At 51.4% G+C, this 13547-nt stretch overlaps 1 protein-coding gene across 4 annotated transcripts in view; it reads left to right on the forward strand.

Annotated features, from left to right (window-relative positions):
• The first annotated feature begins 26 nt into the window (after nucleotides 1-26).
• Nucleotides 27-13547, forward strand: part of WDR25 (WD repeat domain 25) — a 141910-nt gene continuing 128389 nt past the window's right edge. Inside the window, exons 1-2 of one of the 4 annotated variants that reach the window (XM_081090927.1) lie at nucleotides 27-101; nucleotides 3561-4401. In XM_081090927.1, coding sequence (XP_080947053.1) covers nucleotides 3601-4401 — 801 coding nt within the window. In that variant the 5' untranslated portion in view covers nucleotides 27-101; nucleotides 3561-3600. Of the gene's footprint in view, nucleotides 102-1935; nucleotides 2144-2279; nucleotides 2451-3560; nucleotides 4402-13547 lie in introns of those variants that run through there. The other 3 variants (XM_081090929.1, XM_081090928.1, XM_081090926.1) reach the window with 3 other exon arrangements.

Consider the following 13547-nt stretch of genomic DNA (forward strand, 5'->3'; position numbering starts at 1 on the left):
TGCCTCGGCGCTGGCGGAACACGACTGGGGGGCGGAGTGCAGGTAGGACCGGCTCCGGGAGGACCGGCTCCGGGAGGGATCGAGCGCTTCCGGTGTGTGTGGTGAGCGGCGGGCCTGGGGCGGGAGGGTGCTGCCCGGCGCGGCGCGAGCCCTCCGCGCCCCTTGTCGCGGACCTTTCACCGCCGCTGTCCTCCCCTTCATCGTAGGCTCTTTCCGAACGCGCCGTGCTCGGGATCACCCTTAACCTCTCGCTCTTGACAGCTCGGCTAACTCCTGTTCATTCTTCAAAACCCAGCTCTGGTCGTATCTTGTTTGTTCTCTTCATTAGTCTGTGGCCTCCGGCGTGGGATCGTGTTTCGCGTTTAGTCTCTGGCCCAACATCAGACCCAACAGAAAGCTTGGCACAGAGTGGGCAACCGGGAAATGCTTGTTGAATGAGAATCTCCTGTGTCTTTACTTTCTCTGTGCCCCTCCCATCCGGTGCTGGGACCCAACAGTGAGCGAAACACGAAAACTCCTGTCCTCAGGCAGCTGCCGGGCTGCTGAGGGTCCTTGCCACGCCCAGCTCCGTTTCTCCCGTGAGCTTTCCTTTTCTTCTAGCTGTACCTCTTCCTGTCTGTATAATCACCCCGTCTTTCCATGAAAAAATTTCCTCCCCCACTTTTGCCTCTAGAGCAGCGGTTCTCAACCTGTGGGTCGCGACCCCTTTGGGGGTCGCACGACCCTTTCACAGGCGTCGCCTAAGACCATCGGAAAACACATATATAATTACATATTGTTTTTGTGATTAATTACTATGCTTTAATTATGTTCCATTTGTAACAGTGAAATTGGGGGTCACCACAGCATGAGGAACTGTATTAAAGGGTCGTGGCATTAGGAAGGTTGAGAACCATTGCCTTAGAAACATAAAAAATATATTCTTAGAAACATAAAAACATTCTCCTAAAATTTGGTTGTCCCACTGGCTCCCCGTTTTTGCCTGTTTTCTTCGAGTCATCTTGGTTCCCTTCTCTCTGACCCCGTTTGATAGGATTTGTTGCTTCTCGCCATCTGCTCCCTGACCCCCGTGGAGCATTATTTAGGTGTCACCTGTCCTAGGCCTGCCTCAGCCTCCCTCAATGATCCCCCACACCCACTGCCACCTCTATTCTCCTCTCTCTTCTCTCCTTATGATTTCTCACCCCCTGACCCCCCCATCTCATTGATTAGGATCTGTTTCTCCCCACTGGCATGTGAGCATGGTGAGGGCAGGGCATCGTTTCCCTGGGTGCCTAGTGTGGGGCTTGGCGAGTAGCCCGTTCTGCGTCAGTGTTTACTGAACGAATGCAAGGCACATGAAGCAGGTAGTATTGGCATCCCTGCCGTCCACCCTCCTGCGTTCATGCCATCCTCGCTGCCTTGCCTTGTTCGGAAGCGGGGCTAGGGGGCCCCCAATCCCACTGCTCTCTGATCTTTGGCTGCAGACCTCGTCTTTCATTCTGGCCGTGGGCTTCTGTGAGGGAACCCCTGTGGAGGGCTGGGTGGGTGAGAATGCATCCTAATGGCCAAGCACAGGCGCCCTGCCCTGCTGGCGGGAGCCTGGTGGGTTCCCTTTGACAGGAAGGAATGGGATGCTGTGCACAGGAGTTGAGATGTCTGATCAGGACGGGTATTTAGAGAACAGAAGTGCCAAGTCATCCACGGTGCTCAGTTCCATTAGTGTGTACTTAGCCCACTATGTGATATTAGTTCCATCTGAGACGGGCCGGCCTGTTTTAGAAGTTTATTTTAGAGGATGGCTTGGTGTGTGGATGAGGCTGCAGGTGAGGGTGGGATTTGGGGAGGAGGCAGGTGACCTAGCTTGTTTGGGGTGAATGGCAGCCTTTGGGGGAAAGGCGTGGAAGGGGTGGGGTGTTTGATTCCAGGGGACCTGAAATCCCTCTCTAAGGGGTGGACAGGCTGTCTGGAATGGCTTGACTGATGACCCAGAGGCACCGACCTACCCACGCCCAGGGGAGGAGGAGTTCAGCGGTGTATTAAGGAGGGCGGGCACACTGGGCTTGGTCAGAAGTTGGTCCTCGCTGAAGTTTTCCACGCTGCTCCACCGCGCCCTCTGCTGTCCGGGACGGGACGTTTGCCGCATCCTTGTTTTCCTCTTGAGGCGAGTTCATGTTAACAGCACAGAACTGAACTCCAGATGGAATACTTCCTTCTAGAAACTAACTGGTGGTCATTTTATCATGTATGATGGCTCAGAATCTCAGGAAAGACTTTTTTAGGGAGGGGGAACTCCCTGCTGTGTGAGTCTGTGTGTTGGAGTGAAACTGGCAGGTTTGGATGACAACCTCGGGCCCCTCCGCCTGGACGTGTGGGTCTGTCACTCCAACTGGCTTCGAGTGGAGATGGGGTATCTGGGGGAGAGTCCCAGAGAGAATACAAGGAAGGACGAGCCCAGAGAGAGGGCAGAGGTGAGGGTAGCACGCTTTCCCCACCTGGTGGATCTTTCCATTTCAGGGTTTTCAGACCTAACCTCATCCCTTTGATGACTGAATGGCCAATAAGCTGCAGGCTCTTTGTACATCTGTCTTTGCAAACATATGCAGGTATTTGTGTAGGATGCAGTTCTATAGTGGGGATGTTGCAGTAAAAACGATAGTGGTTCTCAACCTTCATAATGCCGCGACCCTTTAATACAGTTCCTCATGCTGTGGTGACCCCCAACCATAAAATTATTTTCGTTGCTACTTCATAACTGTAATGTTGCTACTGTCATGAATCGTAATGTAAATATCTGATATGCAGGATGTATTTTCAGGGGTCGCGACCCACAGGTTGAGAACCGCTGATACGTTTCAGTTTGTAATAGGTACTCCCCAAATTGCCCTTCCAACAGTTTCTTTATTTTTCAAGTTATTATGATGTTTACATTTTTAATTTTTATTAAGATACCATTGACATATAACAGTGTGCAAGTTTAAGGAACACACGTGCTGATTTGGTACATTAATATATTGCAATATGAGTACCACCATAGCATTAGCTAACAACGCTATTACACCCCATAATTATCCTTTCTTTTTTTGTGGTGGAAAGGTTGCCAGCATCTGGGTTATTTGGCTGGCACTTCCTGGTTCCTCCTCCTTTTTTTCTTTTGTATTGAATTTATTGGGGTGACATTGGTTAATAAATTTATATAGTGTCAGGTATACATTCTGTAATACATCATCTGTATTGCACCAGCAGGCATCTTTAAAGTCCCGGGTCTTTCTGTCCAGGCATCGTGTCTACAGGTACTTGGGTTCTATTTTATGTCTTTCAATAAAGCTTTTGTTTTCTTCATGTAGGTCTTGCTAGTTTGGGGGTGGGGGGAGGGTGTTAAATTTATTCCCATATTTCCATAGGAAAATGACCCCTTCTAATTAATTATGCCTGATGTATAGAAAAGCCCTCATGCTTTATGTGTTTATTCTTACGGTTTTTTCTGTCTTAGATTTGCTGGATGGCATGATTTCTTTTAACTTCGCATGGCGGTAACTATTCTTCCATGCACGCTTTCTGACATCTGATTTTGGTCTTAGGTCGTTTGCCCTCGAGGGACCGCGGGACACGGCGTCTTCAATGGCTTCGTTGGTGGCTTATGACGACTCAGACTCCGAGGCTGAGAGCGAGCCTGCGGGAAGCTGTGCTGCCGCTGGCCAGAGGAAGGACTCTTGTGTTACGGTCGAACCTCGCGGTCAGGATTTCGCATCGGGAGTCCTGGACGGGACAGGAGGCACACTGCCCACCACGCACGGCTCCTGTGAAGACCCAGCCGGCCAGCGCCTCCCACTGGCTCGGCTCTGGAGGAGCGACCCAGGCTCTTGCCCCAGCCAGAGGCTACAGTGGCCCAGGACAGAGCCCGACGACACCTTCCCCACAAGCGAGCCTCCTCGTCCTTCCCTGTGGACCAGCCACGCTCCCGCTGGCCGTGGGCCCCGGGCAGCCGCCTGCTTGAAGCAGGCGAGACTCTCCTGGGGAACTTACGACCCCCCTGAGCCGCCTTCCGGTGCCCAACCCAAACCTGAGACCCCGGGGAAGAGTGGCAGCTCTCTTCAGAAGAAAAGGCCAGAGGACTGTATTGTACCCTACACCCCGAAGAGGCTGAGATGCTCGCAAGCGTTAAGCACAGAAACAGGCAAGAACAAAGATGCGGAGGCCCGGGGTCCCTCTCTGCGCGCCCCGCGCCCTCTGTGCACGGCCCCCCACGTGTCCGAGTTCATCCAGCCGTACCTGGGCACCCCGTATAAGGAAACCCAGATATCCCAGAAGGTCCTCTTCCACCTGCGAGGCCACAAGGGCCCCGTCAGCAGCATCCAGTGGTGCCCCGTCTTTTCAAAGAGCCACATGTTCCTCTCGGCTTCTCTGGATAAAACCTTCAAGGTAAGTTTTGAGTGGAACTGCTCTTTTTAGTTACTCTCAGGACCAAGCTGCTGGGATGTGTTATTCTTCAAAGCGGTGACGTGGGGGGTTACAGGCGGCACAGTTCTTTTTGGGGATTTCTGTAATTCTCTCTGATGCATTCAGGAGAGGGTTCTCGTTGGTCCATTCAGCCCAGTGCTTCCCTGGCACTGCCTTGCCAGGCGCCACATGCTAATCCGTATCCCTGCGGGGGCACTGAGGACATCCAGACACGCTGGCATCCAGGGAGGATGTGGTCCCTGGAGAGTGCGGTCAGAGGGAGAAGAAAGCAGCCAGGCCTGAGCCCCGTGCACTCGGGACATCTTCTGAGACTCCCGTGGAGTGCTGAGCGATGCCAGCTCTGTGCCAGGCGCAGTGTTACATGCAGGGGGTGCAGAGGTAGACAGACCTCGTCCTTGGCTTCAGGGCACGCACATTGTGGTAGGGGCTGCAGGTGCGTGGCGAGGCACCCAGAATCCTGGGCCCAGGGCTGTGAGGACCAGACCCCAGCCAGACCTCCAGCTGGATACATAAGTGCTACAGGAACCCCGTGGGAGGGACGGCTTCCAGCCTGGGAGGGCTTGTGAAGGCTTCAGAAGCAGGGGTGGTGCACTTGGTGAAGGAAGCGGGGGAGGGCATTCTTGGCTCTAAGCATGGAGGCCTTAAGGGGCCCGAGGCTGGGGAAATAGGCAGGGGCCACACAAGGACTGGTGGCCTGTTGGAGGCTTCCAGTTTTTTTATTGTTATTTACTGATTTTAATGTATACTGAAGTAATGCAGACTTGCAGTAAGCAAGCCTCAACGGCACAGGTGAATAGTGTCACAGGCGTGTCCCACCTGCCTGTAACCTGTCTCCAACCCTCTGAGCTGTACTCTGTGTCCCTCCTCGCTCTCCTCGGCACCTAGCACAGCACTTATGTAGGAGGGGCCAAAGAGATTTGGACTGAAGCTTCCTGGAAAGAAAATGGCTTTGGTGTTGGGGTGACATGGCTTCTCATCCAGCTTTGCTGGGTAGCAGCTGGTCCACTGGCCTGACCTGTGCCCTCCATCTGGCATCGCATCTGGAAAGGGCATCATCGTACCCGTGTCTGTGATCATGTGGGAAAAACACTCACCAAGCCCCTGGCACAGAGCTAGGTACCCCGTTGGTGCTCAACAAATGTCTCTTCTTCCCTCTGTTTTTCTCAGAGTTCTGGAGCCAGCCTGCCCAGGTCACTGTATTTGCAAGTTCTGTTTTGAGCTTTTACCCTAGGAGGCGCTTTCTGAGGTGAAGAAAGGAAGCCCACCCACAGCGATGTGAGCCGAATCACTGGGGTCATTTTTAAGTGGCCAGTTGGAGTTCTGACCCGACTTGTGTTCTTTTCAGGCTGGTAGAGTTACGCGGGGCCGTGGTCACGTTCTGGCTTCCGTCTGGGGCCCAGGGGTTTACACGCAGGTCTTTGGGGCTCTTCCTGCGAGGCAGCCCTGAGGTCTGCCCAGAGGCTTCTGGCCTCCTGGCCTCCTGCTGTGCGTTGTCACAGGCGTGGGTCGGTCCCACAGTCCCGGGGCTTCTCGGCTCTCCTTCCTGAGAGTCTGTGCCCACGGAGAGGGCTGTGTGGGGTCTGGGTGTGGCCAGGCAGCGTCTGGCAGGCCCCATCTGTGGTCTGGAGTTACAGTGATCTGGGCTCGGGGTTCATTTCCATCCTCAAGAGCTTTGTGACCTTGAGCAAGGCACCTAACCTCTCTGAGCCTGTTTCCACCTCAGTAGAACCAGCAGATGAGTTGTGTGGCTGGGGCTTCTCAGGTGGGACAGATGCCCAGGTGCTGTGTCTAAAGCACCCAGGCTAACGCTGGGCGCATGGTGGAGTTTGGTGGAGGATAGCGTGGTCACAGGCGGGCCACCTGAGGGATGCGGGCAGCCCCTTCCTAGTACGTGGAGGGGGAGGCCGTTTGGCAGATGTTGACAGCAATCTTGAGGAGGAAGAGGCCCCCTTGATAATTTTCAGACAGAGAGCATCTGAGTGAAACCACTGGTTTGGGGCATTGTGTTTGCTCAGTTGTGTAGCGAGTGTTCGTGGAGTAGGTGAGTGTGCACTGGGGACGTAGAAAGGGCCCCATGGAGGGGACCATGGAGCAGCCAACTAGCTGTGACACCTCTTGACCAGAAGAGGGCGCGCTCGGTCCAGCTTGGGAAGGCTGGTCAAGCCCAGGGGTGATGCACTGAGACCTGGGTCCAGGGCCTTTGCAGTGGGGCTGGGCTGGTCAGTGGCTGTGCTGCCCGCCCCGAGGAGATGGTGTGTGCTGCTGGGCCTGGCAGCCTGCAGGGCGCCCTGTCCACTGCAGTGTTCGTCCCCCGAGGAGGCTGTAGGAGCGGCTTTGGAGGTGGCCCCAGGTGCAGAGCATGGCTGAGTGACTCCCGATCCTCTCCTTATGGTGGTGTCCTGAAAATGAGGGCTTTTATAAACCGTTAGCCAGGGTTCTCTCTGCTTTAAGATGCACGAGTTTTCAAGACAGACGGGACTAGATGGGGACTAGGCGAGGGAGGTCTTGGCTGAGCCCTCAGATGTGCTGTGCTCTCAGGTTCCTGGGCAGGATGATGTCAGAGGGTGGGCGGTGGTAGATCTTGGGGAACCTTGTGATCTGGTATATGATGCAGGGGGCATAGGAGGTATTTTGTGGTCACTGAGTCTGGAGTGGGGACAGGGCTGTGGGTGCAGGTAGGAGTCCTGGCTTACTGCACTCCGGTCCTGGGTGGAGAGCAGATGGTGGGTGCAGCAGGCAATGAGCACCCCCCCACTCTGCTCCCTTCCCTAGGGTGCCTTTCCCCTTGCCTTTGGTTAAAGTCTGCCAGAGTGCCTTCTCCCCCCGACCCCCCCACCGGATCAGGAAGGAGGGAAGAGTTTGGAGGCTGGGGTCACAGTGCTTCACTTTGGATGCTCCCTCTGCCACTGGCTGTGTGATCTCTGGCAAGTCACTTAACTTCTCTGAGCTTCCCCCGTGTGTGTAAAGTGGAGCTACTTACACATGCCTTTCTGGGTTTTCATGAAAAACAAATGACACTGGATATGAACTACCTAGCGTGGTGTCTGACACATAGTAGGCACTTCCTGTGTGCTCTTCTTGCTTTCTCCAGGAATTTTCTCTTTTCCTCAGCATGCGGTGGTCTCGTTCTGCCTGCGTAGCCATGGAACCGTATCTGCTACACCGTGTAGATTTTAAGCTACTTGAGCACGGGACCTGTGCCAGACTCATTTTTATATTCTCCGTGGCACCTGCACAGAGTTTTGTACATGTTAAGTGGATTAGTAAAGATTAAAAAAATTGTTTGGGATTTTATTTCCAGCCTTTGGGGAAGGACTGTGTTTTAAGTGCACAAACCCCACTTTCCACCAGGGGGCACAGTGGGACTTAATATAAGCAGCTCTGTAAGCTTCTAGAATCTGGAAGAATCCTTGATTCAAGGTAACAGCTACTGAGATACGATTTTTTTTTTTTTTTTCTGATCAGGAGAAAAACAACACAATCCATCTGATTAATCTACAGAACGTGGAGTGCCAGTTCCTTCATCTCCTTAAAATGTAGCTTTGGAATTCATAAATTTCAATTGGGCACATTACAGTGGAAAGATACTTATTTTAATATGTTCTAAATGTTCTGTGAGCTGTAAAATATGCTCATATTAGTTTTGAAAAATTTACAGCTAGAGAAATTAAGCAAAATAAAACAATGATTCATAACTCCCCACCGATGCTCTGTTTTCGTGTCAGCGACCCCTTCCTGCCCGCGTCTGTCGCGAGCATCTGTTCTCCGGAGCTGTGATCCCGGCACCGAGACCCTTTTCTGTACTCCTCGCTTTTCCCCGTGTCCTCGTTTGGCTCAACACGCTTGAATGCTCACTGCACATAAAGGTGCCATTCAGACTCCGAGGCCCTTTTTGAAGGAAGCAGCAGCGACGTGACCTCCTTGAACCAACCTTATTGTCGGCCCGTGTACGGAGCCCCCTGCCAGGTGCCCGAGCGTTCCCAGAGGCATAGCGCAGGCTTCTCGCTTCTGTGCGTGAAAATCGGGAGTTCTGAAACACAAAGGATCCTAAGGAAATATATGAATTAGGTGTTGTTTATCTGTTTTACACAGTGATTTCTTCAGGGAATTCTTCCAATAACAAACTTCCTTAAAATGCTTACATATGAACTTTTCCTTATTTTTTTTTTTAAATTATTTTTTAGAAAGAGAGGAAGGAAGAGGGAGAGAGAGAGAAACACCCCCTCCTGGGGGTTGAGTCCGCAGCCCCGGCATATGCCCTGACTGGGAATCAAATCCACAACCTTTTGGTGCACAAGATGATGCTCAACCAACTGAGCCACACCAGCCAGGGCTACACTTCTCCTTTTTGATCATGAATGTAATAGATGTTTACTGTGAAAAACAGGAAATACAGAAAATATGAGGCACAAAGGATACAGCAGACATCATTGCTAGTCCTAAGCCTGAGTGGGCACCCCATTAACATTGGGGCCCTCCCTGGGCTGGAGGACGCGCCTGTATGTTTACAGAATTGGGCTCACGCTGCGTCGTCTGTACAGCTTGGATCTCCCCCCTCACCCCCTTTTTTCTGTACTCTTTATAAGGGGCATTTTTCTATGTTAACAAAAAATGTCCCCAAACATATTTTTCCGACTGTCTCAAATTCCAGACTTTGCTAATTCCATGTCATTTCCTGTCATGTCCTGCTTTTGTTTTGAAAAGTCAGTCCTGCAGTGAACATGGCTATATGTAAATGTATTTTTTTTTGAAATTAAGGGGCATACCCTGCTTGTATATGTAAATGTCTCCATGATAAAAGGATGTAACATAAATTGGCATTAATTTGCAAAGAAAAGTCTTTTTTTTTTTTTTTTTTTTTTTGCTGCCTTGATGCAGTTAAGATGGGGTTTTAGCTAAAGAAAGCCTTTGTGTGTGGCGAGTGCGACCTGAGTAGGTTGGCAGACCTTCTGTGCCGTCGTCCCATCAGACTCCTGGTTTCCTTCCCTGCTGCTGCCTGATAGCTGTGTGACTTTCGGAAAATCTCTTAGCCTCTCTGATCCCCGAGTTGCCTCATTGGTAAAATGGGGATCATGGCTACCGATTTGGGTTGTTGCTATGGAGAAGGAAGGAGGTGATGTTTGTGACTCTCCTGCACCTGTGTTGATCAGTTAAAAAACAGAGAGAAGACAAGTTAGAATCCTCCACCTCTTAATGTAACCCCTGTTTTTTTGTGAAGCTTTTGTAGTCTGTCTGTAGATGCAGAGTTTGTAAGAGCTTCAGTGTCAGTGTTCCTGAGATAGATACTTTTAAAGATTTTGAAGTTTTTGGGGTTGTCTGTACCAAGCCATTCTGTTTTCACGAACTGCACACTTAGAAGGTAGGGATTGGAGGGCTGGGTCCATGCGTCCAACCCGATCATGTTTCAATGTTGGCCGGTTCACACAGTGTTTTGTGTCTGAGGCTCCGGCAAGGAGGAGCGGTTTACACCTGAAGAAACCCTGGAAAGCGAGATGTGCCCACCTCCCTCTGGCCAGGGAGGCACCGGGTTCAGCCGGGCCCTTCCCATGTGCGTCTGAAAGAAAGGACTTGGTTCTGGAGCCTGGACACTGTGGTCTCACTGTGCTGCTTGCCAGCCCTGTGACCTCTGAGAGGCTTGAGGCCAGAGCAGAGGCTGGGAAGAGCTCACCGTCCCCAAGCGCTTACCACCTGGGAGGCAAAGTCCCAAACAGTCCCTCTTGTCTTCCCCAAGGCCTAGGAGGCAGGGGCTGTTCTCACTTCTGCTGTACAGACGTGGACGTGGAGGCACAGAGGTTAAGGGATTTGTCCACAGTCACACAGCTGGTAAATGGCAGAGGCAGGATGGGGAGCTGCCTGTCAGACTCCACAGCTGAGCAAAAGGCTGCAAGGCCCTCTGCTCCCCGCCCCTGAGAGTAGAATAAAGGATGAGAAAGCAAGTCCCCTCCCCCCAGCAGTGCCCAGCGCCGTCCCAGCATCAAGCCCCTGGGTTCTGTTGAGGGGCTTACGGAGAAGGGATGATTTCTGTGGTGGCTCGGATTTACATTTTTATGTATTGCAGGTCCCGGCGAATGTATCATTGTTAGCGTATTCTATTATATTAGGGTCTCTTAGATGTGCTTTGTAGAAAGTAATATATCTCACATTCAGAGACAAGAAATTTATGGATTCAAGTGCCAGAGTGAGGGTTATTTCAGTTTTGAAAGAATTATTCTTGACAGATTTTGCAGAATGAGATGGAGAAATGATTTGATGTGTGGAGTGAAGAGATGGGGAGCATTATGCAGATGATGGGCAATTTATTCCAAGCACGAGGGGAATCTATGGGAAGTGAGCGATGCACAGCTGGGAGGAGGGCTGGGTTGTGGTGGTGGGCGTGAGGTAATTGGGGAGTGAGTGATTAACGCGCATCAAGGGTAATTAGGCGAGCGAGGAGGGGATGGGTGGTGTGTGCCTGCGTGCGCCTGTGTGTGTGCAGAAGGCACCCGGCTCCATCTTCATTGGCTGGGGGCCCAGAGAGGGAAAGACACTTGCCCGAGGGCACACGGTGAGGTCAGGCGGCCGTGTGTTGCTGGGCCCTCTGTGGGAAGTGTTTGTGTGCTGCCCTCTCTGGGCTCCTCTCCCTTCAGTGAATCCTCCCAGGCTTGGGAGTGAGGGCTCCAGGCTGCAGGACAGCAGGGCTGCGGAGCCTCCTCAGCCTCCTCTTCGTGGGAAGTGAGGATTTTTGACACTCCTCTCCCCCATATGAAAGCTGTGAAGTTCCGAGGCCAACAAACGAGACGGTACCCACTTCTCATTGGCTGCCAGAATGGCCTTGCAAGCTCTCGCCTTACGAAAAAAAAACACCCGGGTTGATGGAGGGAGGAAAGGAAGACGTGTTTTCCGCTCTGGGAAAACTTCACTGGGCTCTGTAGCCTGTGTAGCCAGGGCAGGGCAGAAACAGCCCCTGGGAAGGCGCAGACTGTCCTCAGGGGACCAGCCTCATCCAGCTCATCCCTTGTCATTAAGGGAAGAATAGAGCAATTTGGGAAAATGCTTTTAATGTAATTGGAAAATGCAGATTGCAAAATTGGCACACTTAGGCATTGAGACCGTCTAGTAAATTATTCCCCACTGCTTTTAAAGCTTGGACACAGAAGACTCTTAAAGGCGCCCACCTAGCGCCCAGTGACGGCTTTGTCCTTCTCTTTAAAAAGCGAGTTGTTTTAGATTTAACTTTGTTACCATGTAAGTGATAACATATTGGGAAAAAAATGCAAAATGCAAAAAGAAAAAGAAAAACAGAAATGGCAGGGATTAAAAATGTTACCACACACTCTCCCCTCAAGGACAGTGACCGGGACCTTTCCAGGCAGCACTCCTTCTAGTCTTTCTTCCCACATGCATCTGGGTTTAACCAGAGCACAGGTACTTCGTTTTTGTAACCAGCGTTCAAAATGGCAGGATGGTTATTTCCCCCCGATAATGGATAGTATTTTTACCCCTTAAAAGAAGGGGTGGGTGAGTCACTCCGACCTCTAGATCTTTTCTCCTAGCTCCTGCTGTTTCTCGTCAGGCATCTGTCCCCCGACACACACCGAGGGACCCCATGCACGGGCAGTGGAGTGCCGTGCAGGGGTGCAGGGACCAGAGCACTGGGGTGCAGGTGGGAGGTGCGAGTGAGTGAGACCGCGGGGCTCAGCCCAGGGTCCCTTGAAAGCCACTTGCGCATCGCCTTTCTCTGGCGAGCTTCCTGAAGTCTCTTTACTCCAGGAGATGAAAGAGAGCGTGCCTCCACCCCCCTGCGGGACACCGTGACCGGGGCTGAAATGCTTCGCCAGGTCCTGGGCCTGCTTCCTTCCCATGATCAGGCCACAGATGGGTGACACCCTGGGCGCTGGGCAAAGCTCTTGCGTGGCCTGGGTGTCCCTGGAGTACCCTTCTAATAAAAAAAAAAAATCTTTTCTCTCTATAGTTTTCTACCTCGTTGCCTTTCTGTTTTTTTTTTTTTTTTTCTGGGAAGTTTTCTCCACTTGTTCTTTCAATCTTTTTAAAATTTATTTTGTATCTCTGCTGTCATATAGTTAAACTTTTGTGCTGAAATATAACATAGATTCAGAAAAGCATTCTATCATATTTTTACATTCCAAGGGCTGTTTCTTGTTTTCTGAATGTTCCTTTTAAAAGTATATAGTATATTTGTTTATTACATATTTATAAGGTCTTCTCTTAGCTGTCTGAGTTATTCGAAAGTTTTCCTGTGTGTTCTGAGACGTTTCTCTCTTTTCAATTCCTTTTGTCTTTTTGCTTTGGTGTCCGTTGCATGTTAGAGATTTGCTGCTGCTTATTCTGATTCAGGAGGGAGGCCTGAAAAAGCTGACGTGACCCGGGGCTCTGCCTGTGTGGGGTGTGTGTGTGGGGGGGGGGGGTTGGGCAGGGGATGGGGGGCTTGTTGTCCAGGGTGATGAGAGGGGAAGCTGGTGTCACCGCAGGACCCCCAGATGTGAAATTGGTATTTCCTCTTGCTGCCCAGTGTCCCTTGCTGCCTGCACCTCAGAGCCGGGAAGCGGGCTGGGTGTGCTCCGATGCCACCTTCACCCCCTGTGCTGAGTTCTCACTCCCATCGGCTGCACATCTTTCCCTGCCTGCGCACAGACCGACGGCGCGATTGCCAGTGGCTGCGCAGCCTCCCGTCCATGGCACACGCCATCGGTTGTGTGTAAATGTGACCGTGTCTTCTTGTCCTTGAGCAGTAGAACTATGACTTTTTAAAATGTTTGCTAATCTGACGGTATCTTGTTTGAGGACCAAACGAGCTCGTTGACGGGCAAGCTCTTTCAGAAACCAGTCCGGCACCTGCTTAATGCTAAGTGTTTGTGGTCCTGGTTCTTATCCATTAATCTCCTGTAGTTTCCTCTGGGCAATTTACATGCTCATTTACATGCTATTGGCCTGTTGTCATACACATTCCGCCCATGGGTATGTAATTATTTTATTTTATTTTTTTACGGAGAAAATAAAATTTTTTAATTATTTTTTTTGTGGTCGAGTCTATGGCTTTAGCGATGAATCGTCCTACCCCATCCCGAGATCTGATAGTCAGCTGTGTTTGACCTTCCTCTAGCCGTGAT

This window comes from Myotis nattereri (genome assembly GCF_964212035.1).
Source record: "Myotis nattereri genome assembly, chromosome: 1".
NCBI lineage: Eukaryota > Metazoa > Chordata > Mammalia > Chiroptera > Vespertilionidae > Myotis > Myotis nattereri.